The sequence below is a fragment of the Pelophylax lessonae genome, assembly GCF_965119305.1.
Source record: "Pelophylax lessonae genome assembly, chromosome: 12".
NCBI classification, from domain to species: Eukaryota; Metazoa; Chordata; class Amphibia; order Anura; family Ranidae; genus Pelophylax; species Pelophylax lessonae.
This window is the reverse complement of record NC_138779.1, coordinates 62,595,336-62,614,329: the sequence shown is the minus strand read 5'-3', so window position 1 is coordinate 62,614,329 and position 18,994 is coordinate 62,595,336. Positions and strand designations below refer to the sequence as shown.

Sequence of the window (18,994 nt, the reverse complement as noted above, 5' to 3'; positions counted from 1 at the left end):
CCTGATCTTCTTAACCGTTGGGTTATACTGCCCCCTACAGCCTTACAGTAAGACACTAGGCAGAAAAAAGTCTGGCTACGCCTATGGGCAGTCCCAGGGGGTATACTCCCCTTCTTTGCTATAGGTACTCTATAGAGGGGTGGGTGCTGTGTTCATCAATGAACATCAGAAAAAAGGATTTTAAAGTAAGACAAAAATCCCCATTTTCTCTTTCGTTCATTTACGGACACAGCTTCTGATCTTCTTAACCGTTGGGTTATACTGCCCCCTACAGCCTTACAGTAAGACACTAGGCAGAAAAAAGTCTGGCTACGCCTATGGGCAGTCCCAGGGGGTATACTCCCCTTCTTTGCTATAGGTACTCTATAGAGGGGTGGGTGCTGTGTTCATCAATGAACATCAGAAAAAAGGATTTTAAAGTAAGACAAAAATCCCCATTTTCTCTTTCGTTCATTTACGGACACGGCTTCTGATCTTCTTAACCATTGGGATGTCCCAAAGCAGTGTTAAACATGAGGGGCGGGAAAAGCAAAAAATTCCCAAGGCTAAACAGTAGCCAACCAGGCAACAGGAGCTCAACCAAAATAACTGGAGCCGGCCTGTCAAAAACAATATGCCCTAAAAGAGGACCAGGTCCTCTAAACAGCAGCCTGCAAAACCTTGCGGCCAAAAGATGCCAACACATCAACTTTATAGAACTTTGTGAAAGTGTGCACTGGCCACCTTGCAAACCTGCATCACCAATGTCTCATGACGGAAGGAGTGCCTGCTGGCACAAACAGTGAGTCTGACTTCCTAAAGACTCCGTAACTACCAAGGACACCCTAATTGCCAGAGTGCATCGATGGATGGTTGGGACCTGGAGGCCCCCCGCAGCCTCAGAGAGGGGATCAGGTGGGAAGATGTGCTCCAAAGACTCCATGAGTCACCAGGGGGACCTCACAAAAAAGTGTAAAACACTGCTAAGGGACAGCCCCCACCCAGTTGCCAGACACAGAGCAACAAACGATCCTCAGCAGAGAGGGAGAGGACACTACTAGACTCACCACCCTGCAGAAACCAGGCACCGCAGCCACCAGGAGAATCTGTACTGGACGAGTGGTGATCAGGAAATGAAAGGATCCAGGAGTCAGCACCTGGGAATGAGGGGCTCCCACTGTCTAAAACACCGCCCCAGAAGGCTCCACAGACATGGCCGCCGCTGTTTTCTATGGCAAACCACCGCAAAATGCCCCCTGGACTACACAAACATGGCCGCTGTGCATTGCAGCACAAGGTTACAACAAAATGGCGGCACCCAGAAGGGATCCCTAGGCCTCAAGGACAGTCACAGGTAGGACAGAGGGCTCTGAAAGAAGCTCCCACCAGGTACAGCCCCCCTCCGCATAGTCGATCGTCCGGATGCCAGTGATGCACCCCTCCGCCAGCATAGCGCCCTGCCCCCACCCCAGGAGGTGGACCAAACCACCCACACAGCCCCAGCATAAGTGGGGTGCCTGATGGGAATGAGGGGAACCTGATGGGAAGGAGGGGAACCCGGGGGTCTGACCGTCCCATGGAGAGGCCCGCGTAGATTATCCAGCCCATCGCCCAGTCCGGCAGTTGATTGTAGATCTCACAGGAAAAAGCCAGGAGAAAAAGTCTAACTAAAAAGAAAAAAATTTGCCAGGACCAGAGATCCCAGCAAGGAACTAGGCCCTTACTCCTGACTAGGCAAAAAAAAAAAAAAACTGAGTACCTATAGCAGAGAGGGGGCGTATACCCCCTGGGACTGCCCATAGGTGTAGCCAGATTTTTTTCTTTTCCCAGTGTCCTACTCCTGTAGGGGGCAGTATAACCAAAGGGTTAATATCAGGAGCCGTATTCGCCAATGAACGAAAGAGAAAAGACCTTACTATCTTGCACTTTAGCAGCATTTACAGCTACAATTTTCAGCATTTACCTGGTTGATGTGTAAAGCTTAGTATTATATAGCAGCCACACAAAAATAGGTGCCTATTTCATGGGTCTTTAGTAAAGAGAAAGCAGACTGGCTGTCATGAATTGCTATACTTGCACACTTTTAAGGACCTCCGAATCTGTATTCTTTGCAGAGTTTCTTACCTGCAATCAAGTACGGCAGCTTATTATTGATGTACATGAGACAGTAAGCGCTAGCATTTTTCATGCCTCCAAAAGAGTCCCTTTGCAGCTCTTCCCAGGTGGCCTCAGCTACAGAGATATCATTGTACTTGAGCCAGCATTTTCTAGTATGGCTGTATATATAAGCCCAGTAGTGGCCTGCATTAGCTTGGCCTTCGTGAACTAGCACCGCATGGAGTCTGTATGGAACCTGAAACCAAGATAAAAGAAAATCCCTCAACACTTGGCAACATTTCTCATACTAATAAATAAAAAAGAAAAGAACAAGTTTTCAGTTAGGCACAGTATACCACTAAACCTCACTTGCCATCCACTTATCAATTTTAGCTTCACACAGGGAAGAAAGCATCTTTTCTCATTTAAAATTTAATTGTCACTCCAGTTTTTGTTTTCGTTGATGTTTAAGCATGAACTATTTTGCATAGTTACTTGGTTCCAGCTTGGACTAATGTAAGTACGTATCAGGCCGATCCCAGAGGAAACTGGAAATCACTATAGTATGCACCACTACTACAGTGATCACCATCAGCCTCTGAATCCCATGCCCAACAGCTGCCCTAAAGCATATTGAACACAGGAGGTCATTCGTTCGGCATGGGCACCATTCAGAAAACATTTTGCATTTCCTCAATTATTGCAAAGGATTTTCCGACTGGAAGAGGTGGAGAGCCAGGGCAGTCACATCACGATCTCCACCTTGTCCAATCAAAAACATTTTGCATTCACTGAGAAATTGCGAAGTGTTCTCTGAATGGCATCCATGTGGAGCAAGTGATCTGCTGCATTCACTTAGCAGCTCTACAGATGAAACAAAATTTCAATTGTTTGGGAAGAATACTCAGCACCATGTATGCCATAAAGAGGACACAGCTTACCAACATCAAATCATGAACCCAATGGTGAAGTATGCTAGACTTCCGGATCATGATTTGGGCTTGCTTTCCTGCGTCAGGGCCTGGACCACTTGCCATCATTGAGGGGAAAATGAATGTTCATTCTGATTGGAAAGGTGAAGAGTGTGATGTCACTACACCACTTAGTCCAATCAGAGAACACTTTGCCTGCATTCAGGATATGCAAAGCATTCTCCTAATGGTGCCCATGCTGAGCAGCTGACCTCCTCTGTTCAGTTAGCAGATGTGCAGACAATCAGCATGAGACAAGGAAGCTAGTGGAGGTCACTGGAGTAGTCGCTTCCACAGAGATCATCCAGGTATGCTATGTGCATAGTTACATTTGTCTAAGCTAGAACATGTATAGATATGTATACAATATCTATACCTGGAATCCATCTTAAATTCAATCCTGAACTAGGGTAGAACAGATACCAGTATTAGTGCTGATATGGAGTATTTTCACGAGTACTTGTGAAAATGCTCAGATACCTGAAACTGATACCTTTGCGGTGCGATTTGAGCCCATACAAAATGAATAGGCTCAAATCCCACCACAAAGAATTGCATGCGATTTGCACAGAAATGTGGTGTAATTCCTGTATGAATGGCATTCGATTTCCTGCGCCGCTCCTGTGTGAACCAAGGCTGGTCATGATGACTTCAGCCTGGGTTCACACTGATGCGGTGTGGCAAACCGCATACGATTCAGACAGGAATCGCACTGCATTCCTGTTCAAATGGCATGCGATTCTTTGCAGTGTGAAAGTATTCACTGGTAAAAGCCAGTATCGCTGCAACCCAATCCTGAGGGATATCACTGCAGGTATTATCTACAGTTATACAACATATTTTGCAACAGTGGTCCTTTAACCAGGGAGACACAGTAGGCGTACAAAAAAGCAGATATGGGAGTGGCTCTGTCACGTCACTAGAGAGTCAGGAGCAGTAAAAAAAAATATGAGCAGCGTCTACCAAGTGAATGAAAACTAATGTTAAATTGAACATTTGGAAGGTTTTATTTTAGGGCGCACAAACATATTACCAGAGTGACTCCACTGACTCCGATTTAGTCTTGTACATCAACACAAACTCCGGTGTTACGCAGGAAAAATTCTCAGCTGTTGACACAAAGCTGGACTTCATTCACACATTACCCCAAAGCCACCCCACCTCTTGAGCGCCTTGTTCAATCAGTTGCAGCATGACACGGGATATTTAAGCTCCTGGACACCAGATTTTGAAGCTAATGTCAGATTGCACACTCACAGCTTGCTATTTTTGGAAGATGAAACACATGGAACACTATATCACCCAGAATACCAACAACTGTGTGCTGCAAACTATTAATAATACACATTACAAACAGTGACAAAAGTGCTCCAAACTATTAATAATACACATCTAGAAAGTGAAGTCTCTACAATTTCACAGAAGGCCCCGATGCAGAAATTGCTAGGCAGGATACAGGATGCGATGAAAAACCATATACCCCATGGCAGACACTCCCCGCCCCACACTGACTCGTAGGGCCATAGGGAGAGCATCTGACTTCCCATGTGCAAAGACTGTGGCAGGGGGGGTGATTGATTAGTAATCGCCCGTCTAACATGCGGCATTAAAAGATTTCCGAGGCACATGAGGACAGAGGAGCTAGGATTAACAGGGACAGATTGAAATAGACATTTCAAGGGGGGAATCTGTAATGGATGTAATCAATGGTTATAGTGAAATGCCTATTTCACCTTATGATGCATACCTTATGCCATATATATATATATATATATATATATATATATATATATATATACACACACACACACACACATATATATATATACATACACATATATACATACATATATATACATAAATACATACTACTGCTGCGATTTAGTACCTTACTCAAAATGGCCGCTAGATCACCCCTCACCTCGTGGAAGCAATATGAAATCCAAGGGTGTAGTCTCCAGGGAGACTACACCCAAGATAGAGGTTGTCATATCCGGTAAGAAAATCATAGTCGCATAGATACATCCAATCATGAGCTTATATGTTCTTTGCTGCTTTTCATCTATGCCAGGTCTATACAAGTATTTCCTGGAACGTATATTTTGATGCTTTATAAGCTTAAAAAGAGGAATGAATAAAGGAGAATATCCTAACTCTGACTGTGTATCGTGTATGATTTTTCCTCCGTGTGTGCACACACCGTATTGAATTAGACCAGGGACAGATATAATCTCAGACGGTTCTGGTTCCAATCCAAAACAGCAAAACAAAACCGTATTTTCCATAAAATCCTGGGAATCCAAAGTCTGTAGACAGGCAAAGGAAAACCAGAGCGGGCCTGTTGCTGGTGACCAAAATAAGAAAAGCAGCATTGTTGGTGACCAATTGATAGAGCTGATGATGGTTATGAATGCTACAATGAATATATAAATAGTGAATAATTGCAGACAATGGCAATTCTAAATGGATGACAACAGTGAATGCGACGTCATCAGGCTGCCCCTCCGACTCAGCCAATCAGAGGACGCTTAGTAATCATTGAGAGAATACAAAGCTGCCTATGAATGGCTTAGCATAGGAATAAAGGTTGTTTCACACCGGAACACAGTCCAGTACTGTATGCAGCCTTAGCTACATTTAGTTTATACAGCGCGCCAGTGGGCGCACATATTAGAGCAGGAAATAGTTTGGCTTGGCCCAAACAAAATTTAAAATGAAAGTAAACCTGGACATCAGCTTTAAAAGGGAAGTATGAGTTTCTAACAAAAAGTTATCACTCACCTAGGTGGATGGCAGGATCGATCCAATACTGCATCTGTCCCCCGCCGCCTCTGCACTGAGAACTAAATGACAAAACACCACTGATCATTCAGTTCTCCCCTCTGCTCTGCCCTTCCAGCGCTTACTGGAGATCTGGGATGTGTAGCCACTTCCATACCGGGCATATTCTAGCACTCTACATGTAAAAATCATCATTTTGTTGCTAGAAAATTACTCAAAACCCCCAAGCATTATATATGTTTTTTTAGCAGAGACCCTACGGAATAAAATGACGGTCTTTGCAACTTTTTTTTATCATTCTGCATTTTTATGCAGTCATTTTTCAAACGCCTTTTTTTTGGAAAGAAAATGTTTCTTGAATTTAAAAAAAAAAAAAAAAAGAAAAACACTAAAGTTAACCCAATTTTTTTGTATAATCTGAAAGATGATGTTAAGCCGAGTAAATAGATAATGGTAATGTCGCGTTTAAAATTTCCCACACTCGTGGAATGGTGCCAAACTTTGGTACCTTAACATCTCCAAAGACGACGCTTTAAAAAATTTTACAGGTTACCAGTTTAGGGTTACAGAGAAGGTCTTGGGCTAGAATTGTTGCTCTCACTCTAATGTTGGTGGCAATACCTCACGTGTGGTTTGAACGCTGTTGACATATGTGGGCGTGATGAACGTATGAGTTCACTTACGTGTGAGGTTTTTTTTTTTTGGTTTATTTTTTTTATATTTTTAAACCTTCCCTTTAAATTATTATTTTTATCACTTTTATTCTTATTACAAGGAATATAAACATCCCTTGTAATAAGAATAGGGCATGACAGGTCCTCTTTATGGAGAGATGTGGAGCCTTTCCAGCCAAGTCCACGGCAATATTTACAACTGTCATAATCAGAGACTGCCGGGGAACATCTGGTCCTCGGTATTCTCTATGGTGATTCCTTCTCCAGCTCACCGATCGCACAGACGAGCCGGCAGAAGCACCGGTGGGTGGCGAACGTCCTCTCCCACCTCCTGCAACGATCAAGTGGCTGAACTGCTGCCATGATTGTTCTTACGGTGCAGGGAATCGGTGCAGACCCCAGATCCCTCCATAAAGGAGTAACTGTCTGCCTATTACTGTCACAATGGCTGTTTACATTCCTGGTGACAGCAATAAAAGTGATCAGAATTTTTTTTTTTATTAAAATGACAGTGTAAAAATAAAAAAAAACAAAATGAGAAAAAAAAAAGATTAAAATGCAGAAGCGAACGCATACGCAAGCCGCGCCCACAAATGTAAACGATGTTCAAACCACACATGTAAGGTATCACCGTGATTGATAGAGGGAGAGCAATAATTCTAGATTGTAAGCTCTAACGAGCAGGGCCCTCTGATTCCTTTTGTTCCAAATTGTATTGTAACTGTAATGTCTGCCTTCATTTTGTTAAGCGCTGCACAAACTGCTGGCGCTATATAAATCCTGTATAATAGCACAAGACCTCCTCTGTAACTCCAAATAGGTAACCGTTATTTTTTAAAGCGTCTCCTATGGAGATGCTTAAGTACTGTAATTTGTTGCCATTCTACAAGTGTGCGCAATTTTAAAACACGACATTCTAGGTTATACGTTTTACATGAACTATTTTGATTTATTTAATTTATTAGTGTTGCAAGCGCTGTGGGAAGTGTGCAATAGGCATGCTAATTTTATCATACATCTAGTTTTCTGTCCCTATCAGCTGCTCTTCGTCACTTATTATTCACATACACATAGAACATTTGTATTTACACTTAACATCCATTGGCGCGAGTGGAATTTACTCATCTATTATGACATGTTCGGTATCTATTTATTTGGCGTATCATCTTTCACATTATACAAAAAAATTGGGCTAACTTTACTTTTTTTTTTTTTTTTTTTTAATTTATGAAATTGCATTTGAAAGACCACTGTGCAAATACAGTGTGACATAAAATATTGCAGCCATCGCCATTTTATTCTCTAGGGTCTCTGCTAAAAAAAAAAAATACATATAATATTTGGGGGTTCCAAGTAATTTGCCAGCAAAAAATACTGAGTTAAACTTGTAAGCAACAAATGTTAGAAAAAGACTTAGGCTTGAGAGGTTAAAGCAGCTACTGAGGAGGCGATAACGCCACCTCACCACCTGTCAAAATGTGAATCACTCTTCAGAGGGCAACATTGGTGTAAATAAGGCCTTACCGAACTGTAGTAGAGAAAAATAAAAAAAATAAAAAATCAGGTTTCCAGGCTTGCTGTGGAAAGGTTGTGTATAGATCTCAGGAAAGAAAGAACAGTCAAAAAAATTCTTTGGAAGAAAAAAACAGCCACCGTATGGCATTGATACTTTTGTTTCTAGTACATACAAACATGGGACTGAATATGTCCCAAACAACACGTATACATTGTGTTTTGGTTTCGGAGTATGTAATGCTACAAAAGAAAAAAGGCAAAATTCACATCTAAAAAAGGAAAAAATTGTAAAGAATGTACATAGAAACAGACGGACAGACATGGTCTTTACCTGCATTAGGTCTGGCTCGTTGTAGATGTCATCAATCATTGCAGTTAAGTTGGCAATAGAAACCTTTAAGTCTGAGGAAATAAGCAGGTGACAATTTAATGTTTGTTCTAAGGTGGACATGTATTTATTTAATTACAGGTATTTATACAGCCCAGACAATTACCCCAGCACTTTATGTACTGTACAATCACACTTCCCTCAGGGCCAGTTCATAACACATGCCGCCCAGTGCATTTTTTTTTCTGCATCAAAAACACATAGAAGTAGATTATATGGTTTCCAATAGCATAGTTCACACCAGTGCTTACAGTTTCAGTAAAAAAAGTAGAACATGGTGCATTTTTCAAGCACTGTACTGTACTGGAACGCTGTCAAACGCACCATAAATGCAACAAAAATGCACTGGAACACACGTCCTTGTTAAGAAGAAAGAGGTGGAAAAATGCACTGGACTGCATCAAGAATGCACCAAAAAGACGCATGCAGAAAACCATCTGGACGCATCCGGACTGCGTTCCTATTGTGTGAACTGGCCCTCAAGGAGCTTGCAATCTAAGGTTCCTACCACACATCCATACATACACGCACATACAAGTGCCAATTAACCTAACAAAGTCTTTAGAGTGTGGGAAGAAACTGGAATATCCAGAGGAAACTCACACAAGCACAGGGAAAACACGCAAACTCCATGCAGATCGTGCCCTGGCCGAGATTGTAACAGAAGACCAGAATGCTGCAAACACCCCAACCACTAAGCTGCTGCGCTGACCATGTGTTTAGCTTCCATTATTTTATGGGCTCTTATATTGGGACAAAGTTCAGTACATAACAGAGAAGCATGTTTTTCTGTTTTCACTGGGAAAGTGTCTATACTGCATTTACCTAGAAGAAACTGGACACGTCGGGCTCATTTTATTGGCTAGATGCCTCAAAATGACAAAACCGCCCATTTAAAGGACCGTTCTATCAGACAGTTTAACATACCTATCGAGTTTAACGCTGACCATACATGCAATGATACACAGTTGATTAATCATAGATTTGGTTTTATTTAACAATAATAAGATTGGCCCCAGCTTAATTTCAGTGAAATTTGACTAAATCAATCGGTCTTTCACTATGAAAGCTGTTAATTGACCAAACTGCACAACTGATTTCTGAAAGACGATCCTTATACTGAACCGTTTTATAAAGGTGCATGACCAGTTTAAAGCAGAGCTTAAAGCGTCCATTTAATGGTTTCCTGAAGACATGCCATGAATAATACCTGTCACAGTGGCTGGTGCTCTCAATGAACTGTCAAGACATCAAATGATTAGTGTCATAACTAATCACATGTGCAGCACCATGGCAACTGCAGATCAAACAGAGGCTAAGATGGCAGCTTCCTTGGCGGGTTTAGCTCTGCTTTACAAACAAACCATTTAAACACTGAAATGGGTGCTTACAGTGGTCAGCTTTTATTTATGTAAAACCCTTATCCCAAAAAAAGTATTGTTCCTCTAACTGATTAACCACTTGACCTTCAGAAGATTTAACCCCCCCCCCCCCCTCTTCATGACCAGGTCGATATAGGACGCTGCGTTATTTTAACTGACAATTGCGCAATCATGCAGCGTTGCACCCAAATAAAACGTATGTCCTTTTTTCCCCAAAAATAGAAATTTCTTTTGGTGGTATTTGATCGGCTTTGCATTTTTTACTTTTTGCACTATAAACAAAAAAGACTGACAATTTAAAAAAAAAAAAAACTTTCTGCTATAACACACATTCAATAGACGAATTAAAAAAAAAAAATCGAATTTCTTCATTGATTTAGGCCAATATGTATTCTGCTACATCATTTTTAGTAAAAAATCCCAATAAGCGTATATTGATTGGTTTGCACAAAAGTTAGTGTCCACAAACTATGGGATACATTTATTTATTTTACTGGTAATGGTGGCGATCAATGACTTATAGCGGAACTGCGATATTGCGGCAGACAATTTGGACCCTGACACTTTTTGGGGGACCAGTGACATTAATAGAGTGATCAGTGCTAAAAAAAAATATGCACTGACATTGTACTAATGACACTGGCTGGGAAGGGTTTAACATCAGGGGCAATCAAAAGGTAAAATGTGTGCCTAGTCAGTGTTTTGACACTGCTTGTAACAAAACTGAGTAACTATAGCAGAGAGAGGGAGTATACCCCCTGGGACTGCCCATAGGCACAGCCAGACTTTTTTTTTCTGCCTAGTGTCCTACTCCTGTAGGAGGCAGTATAACCCAATGGTTAAGAAGATCAGGAGCGGTGTCCATCAATGAACAAAAGAGAAATATACTTTTTGGGTTTAATACGAATATTAATTAATACATTAATAAATAGAAAATGCAAAATCCAACAACATGGTAGATATTTTTTGTGTAAAAGATTTATTTTACCCTTTCTACCACAAATTTAAGCTGAAGCATGGTGGAATTCAAATGACGATCGACTGATCGATCATTAAACCCACCCCAGACTTCAGAGCTTTACTAGTGTCCTATTTTTTTGGACTGTATGTATATCTGTTAAAAATTGGTTTAATGTCTTCCTTTATTCTTCTCTCTTTGACCTAAGCATGTACACAAGCTAACAAACCGTGTCCCACCTGACCTTCAATGTCTTGCTCCACCTCAGCTCTCCACCTCTGCAAGCACAATTCCACAGAGCGTAGTTCTTCCTTGGTGGCTGAATGAGGAGCTGGGCCTTCAATAGATCCCAAGCAAATTTCATCGATAGATTGTATAGAAGATTCATGCTCCAGGATAGGAAGGCACGATTCATCACTGCCCAGGTGCTCACTGTGCCCATTTGTTAAAAGACTAAACAGAGAAAAAGATCAAGATTACGTCAAAGATTCAACAACTATATTTGAAATCCTCTAAAGAGGGGCACTCTACATGTGTTCTGCTGAATATGCTTTTTATTCAGTTATTTCCTTTTTTGATTATTTGCTGGATTAAGGACTTCTGAATAATTACGAATGGGTTAGGCTAGGTTTTGCTGACTGCAAGTGCAATGCTTTAAAGGCTGCAATGTAAAAAAAAAAAAAATGCATTTATTTTACCTGTAAAATTATGTGAATTTAGTTATTTTACAAAAGGTGCACTTATTCTTTAAAAGCTAATATCCAAATCTAAATTCAAAAAACAAATGTGAATTTTGGTGTGCTTTGTTTATTTCATCCAGGCCTGCGCAGCAATCCAAAATTAAACAACTCCTGTGTTTACAAGTGACAGTAGTGAACAAGCATTGGAATGAGGGAGGAAGAAGTGGAAGAACAGTCCCGCCATGTTCTGGCAGAAAAAAAGGCCTGGGTGCGAGGGCCACATGTAATGGCCTGGTGGGCCGGATTTAGCCCACAAGCCTTGTGTTCGACATATGTGGTCTAGGGCAGGTGTCCTCAACCCCTGGGCTGCAGTCCTCAACCCCCAGGCCGCGGACGTGTAGCTGGGGGTGGGGGTGGCAGACGAGCTAGCCTGCACAACTTGCACTGCCACCCTCCCACCACCAGAGGGCGCCCGCTCCCCTTCTCCTGGCACCACTAGTCCCTTCCCTCTCTGTGATGACCTTACCTACAGAGAGGAAGGGGGAGAAGAAGAAGAGGGAGAAGAGCAGGACTGGCCTCCAGGGGACAGTCCGCACACACACTTCCCCAAAGGAGGTGACAGGCACTGCTCACACAAGGGAGGGGACAGGCGCTGCTCACACAAGGGAGGGGACAGGCACTGCTCACAGAAGGGAGGGGACAGGCGCTGCTCACACAAGGGAGGGGACAGGCGCTGCTCACACAAGGGAGGGGACAGGCGCTGCTCACACAAGGGAGGGGACAGGCCCTGCTCACACAAGGGAGGGGACAGGCGCTGCTCACACAAGGGAGGGGACAGGCGCTGCTCACACAAGGGAGGGGACAGGCGCTGCTCACACAAGGGAGGGGACAGGCGCTGCTCACACAAGGGAGGGGACAGGCTGCATACCACCACCCAGAGGTAACAGGCAGCACCACAACTCCTCCATCCAACCGCCCCCCCCCCCCCCCCCCCTCAGACCATGAAGGGGTTATCGTCGCCTGTCTAGGGTATCATAAAAGAGCAGTTTTACTTCCTATATCTATTGCTCCCACAGACTTCTTCCTCTCCATGCCATAGGTCCACTGACGCTGCTTGTCTTTGGTGCTCCATCTGTCAATCACACTCCGACATTAGATACAATGTAGGACCTGCAGTCTTTAATTTCATTAGACATGGGGCAAGTGCTGGACACCAGGAGAGTAAGGGGATAAGGAGAGTAAAACTACTCTTTGAGGGTAACCAAGACAAAAGCCCAAATGCATGTATAGTGTTGTCATTTCTCTAGAGTTCAGGTTTAAAGTATAACTAAAAGGCAAAACTTTATTTTTTTGAAGTGGAGAGGCATTAGAACCCCTCTCAGTTTTTTTGCCCTCTGTGCACCGTTAAGGAGATTCACCCTCTCTATCTGTCCTGTTTACCATTATCATTGAAAGTAAAAGAAAACCCTAATTTTGGGTTGTCCCCAGAAAAGTAATAGAGGGGAGATCTTCCAATGGGGACACTAGTTCAGGTGACCTGGGTGTCCCCTAGGAATTCCCTCAATTTGCAGGAAGTATAGTTCTACTTTAAATGAAAGTTTTTCGGGCCAGGAGAAGTGGAAGAAAAGCCTAAGTACAACTATTTTTAAAAATGTTCCCTCCTTTCTCCATCTACCTATGCAGTATAAAAAAAAAAAGAATAACTGTACTTACCTATTTCTTTTAAACTCACTCCAGTCACATGATCCCTCACCTTTGGCTCCCCTGTTCCAGTGAGCAGCTGCTGCAGGGAAGAGGATGAAGCGCCGACAGCTGGGCCATGGGAGCCTATAGGTGACATCACAGCTCCCAGATTTTACAGTTGTTGAGCGCTTCTTACACAGAGCTGCAGGATCAAGTGACCAGACCAGTATGGAGTACACACATTGTTTTTATTTTTGTATATACATATTAGGCAGGATAGGTAGGAGGAAGGGAGAGGGAATATTTTTAAGAATAGTTATATAGTTAGGGTTTTCTTCCACTTTAAGCTTTATACTGCTCTGTCATTAGAAGCTACAGAAATAGTTTTCTCTAATCTGGCTACAAAGTAAACTTTGATCCAACCAAGAGTTAAACTCCTTAGTGATAATAAAGAATTTCAGGCATCTGAAATTGTCCCTTCGCTATCCGTGTGGTACAACTTGAGACTGGAGAGGAATAGCAGTTGGCTGAGGCAGTACAGCTTATGTCTATGGATGCCTCTAAATTGAGAAACCTGGGAAAAAAAAATGGATTTTTGTAAAATCTTACCGTAAAATCCTTTTCTCTTAGCTCATCGACAGACGTAGTCCTCGGTGATACACCACCTTCGGGTTATGTTACCTCCGCAGGAGCAGGACTAGACAGGAAATTAAAAAGCTCTGGCCACACCCTAGGGGCAGTCCCAGAGGGTATATCCTCTCTCTCTCTGCCTCAGCAAATCAGTTATGTGAAAAAGCAGTGCTTAGAGAATTTAACCCAACCCAACTCCAAAACAGAGGGGCGGGGACTACGTCTGTCGATGAGCTAAGAGAAAAGGATTTTACGGTAAGATTTTACAAAAATCCATTTTTCTCTAGCGCTCATCGACAGACGTAGTCCTCGGTGATACACCACCTTCGGGACGTCCCAGAGCAGTATCACAACTGAGGGGTGGGAAAATGGAACTCAAATCCCAATCTAGAAGGCCCAACCGGTGCCAACTAGAAGTTTACAATGCTCATCCTTAATGATGAGACTCAACCAAAAAAAGAGAAAACAATTTTTTTTTTTTTTTTTTTCAAACAGAAAAAAAAAACCCTCGAGGTAGACCACCGGTCTCCTCAAATTGCGGCCTGCAAAACCTTGCGGCCAAATGAGGCATCCGCCGATGCCGTCACATCAATTTTATAAAATTTTGTAAAGGTATGTACCGACGACCAGGTGGCCGCCTTACATACCTGGACCACTGACGCCTGATGGCGAAAGGCCCAGGAAGTACTGAGCGCTCGAGTGGAGTGCGCCCTAACAGGGAACGGAGGACTCTGACCCTTAATAGAATAAGCCTGTACCACCGTTTGTCTAATCCATTTGGCAATGGTCGCGGCAGATGCAGGCAAACCCTTTCTGGGGCCATCCGTGATCACAAAAAGTGAATCCGTCTTACGGAATGATTCCGTAGCTTTCAGGTATACCCTGATTGCCCGAACCACATCTAAGGAATGCAACGCATGTTCCCGATGATGCTTGGGCTGAGGACACAAGGAAGGTAGTACAATATCTTCATTCAGATGAAAATCTGAAACCACCTTGGGAAGAAAAGATGGCTTAGGATGAAGTACTACCTTATCCTTATGAATCACTAGGTATGGTGACTGGCATGATAATGCAGCCAGTTCTGACACCCTGCGAGCAGAAGTAATAGCCACCAAGAAGGCCACCTTCTGGGATAGAGTAAGCAAGGGAATCTCCCTGATGTTTTCAAAGGGAGGTTTCTGTAGAACCGACAAAACCAAATTAAGATCCCAGGGCGGTAAGGGCGCGCGGACTGGAGGAGCCAGGTGCCGCACCCCCTGGATGAAATTCCGCACCAAGGATTTGGTAGCTAAAGGCTTCTGAAAGAAGATTGCTAATGCTGAAACTTGACCCTTGATGGTGCTCAAGGCTAGCTTCTGCTCAACCCCTTGTTGCAAAAAGGCCAATATTCGAGTCACCGAATAGGTACGTGGAGGAAATCCTAAAGATTCGCACCATGCAATATAAGTCTTCCATGTGTGATAATAGACTTTGCTGGAAGTCGCTTTCCTTGCTTTAATAAGGGTAGAATGACTGAAGTAGACAAACCTCTGTCCTTCAGTACTTGGGTCTCAATGGCCAGGCCATTAAAACCAGCGACTGTAAAGCACGAAGGTAAATTGGTCCTTGAGACCACAGACACTCCCTGAGACGAAGTTCCCACGGAACGTCTGCGACTAACATGTCCAAGTCGGCCAGGCCGGCTTGAGGAGGCCAGCCTAGAATTTCTAGGACCACTGGCGCTGATTGGATCTGAACCAGGCGTCCCTAGAGCTATCTGGCCCCGACCATCCGAGAAAGTCTGGTCGTTTTCTGTTCCCACACATTTATCAGATACCTGATAGTTATCAGGAAAGGTGATCTTTTCTGGTTGAACCTCAGGGACCGAAGTCACCCGACTAGAGGCTACTTGGCCTATCTGGTCAACCAGATCCGATTCCTGTGAGGTATCGGGACTAATCTTAGGAAAAGGTAAAGGAAAAGATCTTTTCAGGGAACGGTAACTACCACTTCCTGTGGTACTTAAATGTTGGAAGGGAAGAATCGCACCGGTAGTAGTGGTTGATGCTCGATCTAATGTCCTGAATACCGGTGAAAACGTCCCCCCACCCTGAAACCGGGTGGGGGCGCACCTTCAGGCTGTGTACTCCTTTGCTTCGGGTTTGGCTGGGTTGGTCCCCTTCTTGAACCCTCCTGGAGGAGTCTTGCCTTTCCCGCTAGTACCAGCCGGGCGCCCTTTATGGGCGGTAAAGAAAGGTCCTCGCTTGTTGCGAGGTCCCTTAGCTTTTGCAGCCTGTGGCAAAAAAGTGCTCTTGCCCCCAGTGGCATCCTTAATGATTTCATCTAGGTTGGCTCCAAATAGACGATTCCCCTGAAAGGGGAGATTGGTCAAGGTCTTTTTGGAACCTAGGTCAGCTGACCAGCATTTTAACCACAGCACACGTCTGAGGATCACTGCTAACTTAGATGCATGCCCTAATAGGGGAGTAGTGTCCAAGGCTGCGTCACAGATAAACCGTAGCCCTTGTATGATCTGTTCCATCAAATCAGATGTCTCCTGGGGAATATCTTTTCCCCCAAGATCTTGGCGTACCATTTTCGCCCATTCCGTAAGTGTCTGGGAAACTAGACCAATAACGATTACTGGTCTAAATGCTGACCCTATCAGAGAAAAGATAGTGCGGGACTCTGCTTCTATCTTTCGATCCACCGGATCCTTAAAGGACGAAGTGTCCTCCACTGGAATAACCGTAGCTTTATTCAGCCTGGAAATAGGCGGATCCACGACTGGTGGTACCGTCCATTTCTTAATGATGGATTCCTCAAACGGATAGCGTCTAGCAATACGCTTGGAAATAGTAAAGGTACGTTTAGAATGCTCCCATTCTCCTTTAATCTGATTACCAAAACATTTAGGTACAGGAAAAGCCTTCGCCGTCTTGATGGGCTTATTAGTCCCAAAAGGCCTCTGTTTCAGTTGCCTCTGCCGGTAAAGCCTCAAGTTTTAAGGTTTCTTGCACTGCCACAACTAGTGCGTCCACCAATGCTTCTTCCTGAATTATAGCAAGAGAAGAAGCGTCCTCCTCACTGTCTGAGGGGGCTTTACCTGGGATAACAGCCCTTGCAGAGGAACCTGCAACTGCCGTGACCATCTCTGAAATCTGAGTCAGAGGTGTCAGATGGTATAGGGGTAGGCGGGGGTCGCTTCCTTGAACCCCGTCCCTGAAAGGCCGCCTCCACCCGAGCCACCATAGACTCCAAAATTGCTGTAAATGACTCTATACTCTGTGCACCGGCGGGTCCCGAGGCCCCCTCGAGGGAAACAGGTGGGGGAATATGTGTGGCAGGGTCCATAATAACTCCAGTTACTTCCTGGATAATATAATTCAAAAGTAAAGAAAAAAAACTTTTTTTTTTTTTTTTTTTTTTTTTTTTTTCTGACCCCCAGCGCCACAAAAAAGCCCCTTAGTGTTACCTGCTTAGGGATCCCTATCGATCGAGAGAGAGAGAGATAGACCCCCAGGCTCACCACTTGATGCTCAGAGTTAAACTGCAACAGCTTACAGCGCTGTCTTGACAAACAGGAAGTCTTTTGGCTGGCTGCCCAGGAAGAAAGGAGGCGGCTCCGCCCCTCTGCACGCCTTCCGGCGCCTCCCCCAAGCTCCACGAGGTGTAGGATCACCTCAAACATGGCCGCCCCCATGCTGGAGACACGAGGCTACGCCAAAATGGCGGCTCGTGCGATCCAGCAAAAAAAAATGGCGGCGGCCTAAACTGAATAGCTGTGTGCTGCAGGGCACACAACACTCTCTCTGCATGGGGATATGGCGTGGTTGGCGGTACCGGCCCTGGCGGACCGCGTGGCCGTTCGGGAGGCCTGCTAATAGCTGGAGATCTGATTTGGAAGGCAGTCTACATGTCCGTGACTTCTGGTAGGTAGCTTATACTTAACCCATAAGATTCCCAGAATGCCACAGATTACATCTTTAAAACATGTATACAATAGATTGTTAGCTCCCAAGCCAAGCCTCCTGGCTTTTGCACACATAAATCACACTCAAAGTAGGAGGATTTGTGACATGTTATAGGATAGAAAGGACTCTTTCTTACCATTACAGAGAGGGGCCCGCGTTCACCACAAAACCCGTCAGGGAAAAAGGGGGAACATACTACTCACCATACCGGAACCAGGCGGGCACCAACTCCTGACAGTACCCCTCTCCACCGGGGCGGGAGGGCTGTCGACCGATACGGACGCCGTGACTCATGGTCTTTGGCGTTTCGGCGAGACGTTTAACTCGCGTGGACAGTCCTTTAATGGGACTTTGTCGCGGCCGACCCAGCGCGGAGCTATGGCCTGCACGCGCTCGTAGGCTGAACTGGGGTGACCACCGGATCTCAACATCCAGCCCGTCGCCCAGTTCAGCTTTCTTGCTTGAAGATCTCACAGGAACACTGGAGAAAAAAGCTGTCTAAAAAAATCCTTTAAGAAAAAATTCTTGCCAGGACCTAAGATCCCAGCAAGGTGTCTAGGTCCTTACTCCTAACTAGACAGAAAATAACTGATTTGCTGAGGCAGAGAGAGAGAGGATATACCCTCTGGGACTGCCCCTAGGGTGTGGCCAGAGCTTTTTAATTTCCTGTCTAGTCCTGCTCCTGCGGAGGTAACATAACCCGAAGGTGGTGTATCACCGAGGACTACGTCTGTCGATGAGCGCTAGAGAAAATCTATTCAGTATCCCCCACCTGGTCTATATACCCCCAGCTTTGATAACCTGCTTTCTAATTGTCCTCGCGTGGGAAGTGAATAGCTGGAAAGGCTGGAAGGTAATGTTCTGCCCAGGACAGAATCCTTAACTTTTTCTCTTGCCATGGCAAAATGTTTGGGTTCTCCCTAATGAGGTATGGCACTATCATGCAATTTCTGACTGAATCCTGATTGGAAGACACTCTAGTAGATATGTCAGTGTTGTAGAGACAACTAAACCACTTGAATCTCCAGAATGTCAGTAAGAATTCAGGTTTCCTTCATTGACCAAGACCCCTGCATCATCAGGATGTCTAGGACTCCTCCCCAGCTTGTTAGGCTGGCATCTGTTGTGATGGTCTTTCAAGAGATCAGAAAGATGGATTTTCTCATCTTCCTTAAGAGGAGATGTAAAGGAAGCTAGAGAGCAGTAGATCTTGGTAGGTGCGAAAGGGATGGTTTCATTTATTTTATTGAGATGAGGTTGGTGCAGGGCCGGTGCTCCCACTAGGCGAACTAAGCAGGCG

General features: G+C 44.3%; 1 protein-coding gene across 5 annotated transcripts in view; it reads right to left on the bottom strand.

The window, feature by feature from the left end:
• USP28 (ubiquitin specific peptidase 28) overlaps positions 1-18,994 on the bottom strand; it is a 159,067-nt gene that overhangs the window by 51,115 nt on the left and 88,958 nt on the right. For all 5 annotated transcript variants that reach the window (XR_014225968.1, XM_082273384.1, XM_082273386.1 and 2 more), the window contains exons 14-16: positions 10,990-11,198; positions 8,349-8,419; positions 2,104-2,332 (exon numbers count right to left, since the gene is read on the bottom strand). Coding sequence is in view for 4 of the 5 variants with exons in the window: in XM_082273384.1 (XP_082129510.1) it covers positions 2,104-2,332; positions 8,349-8,419; positions 10,990-11,198 (509 nt within the window). In the remaining variant the exon portion in view is untranslated. The remainder of the gene's footprint in view (positions 1-2,103; positions 2,333-8,348; positions 8,420-10,989; positions 11,199-18,994) is intronic.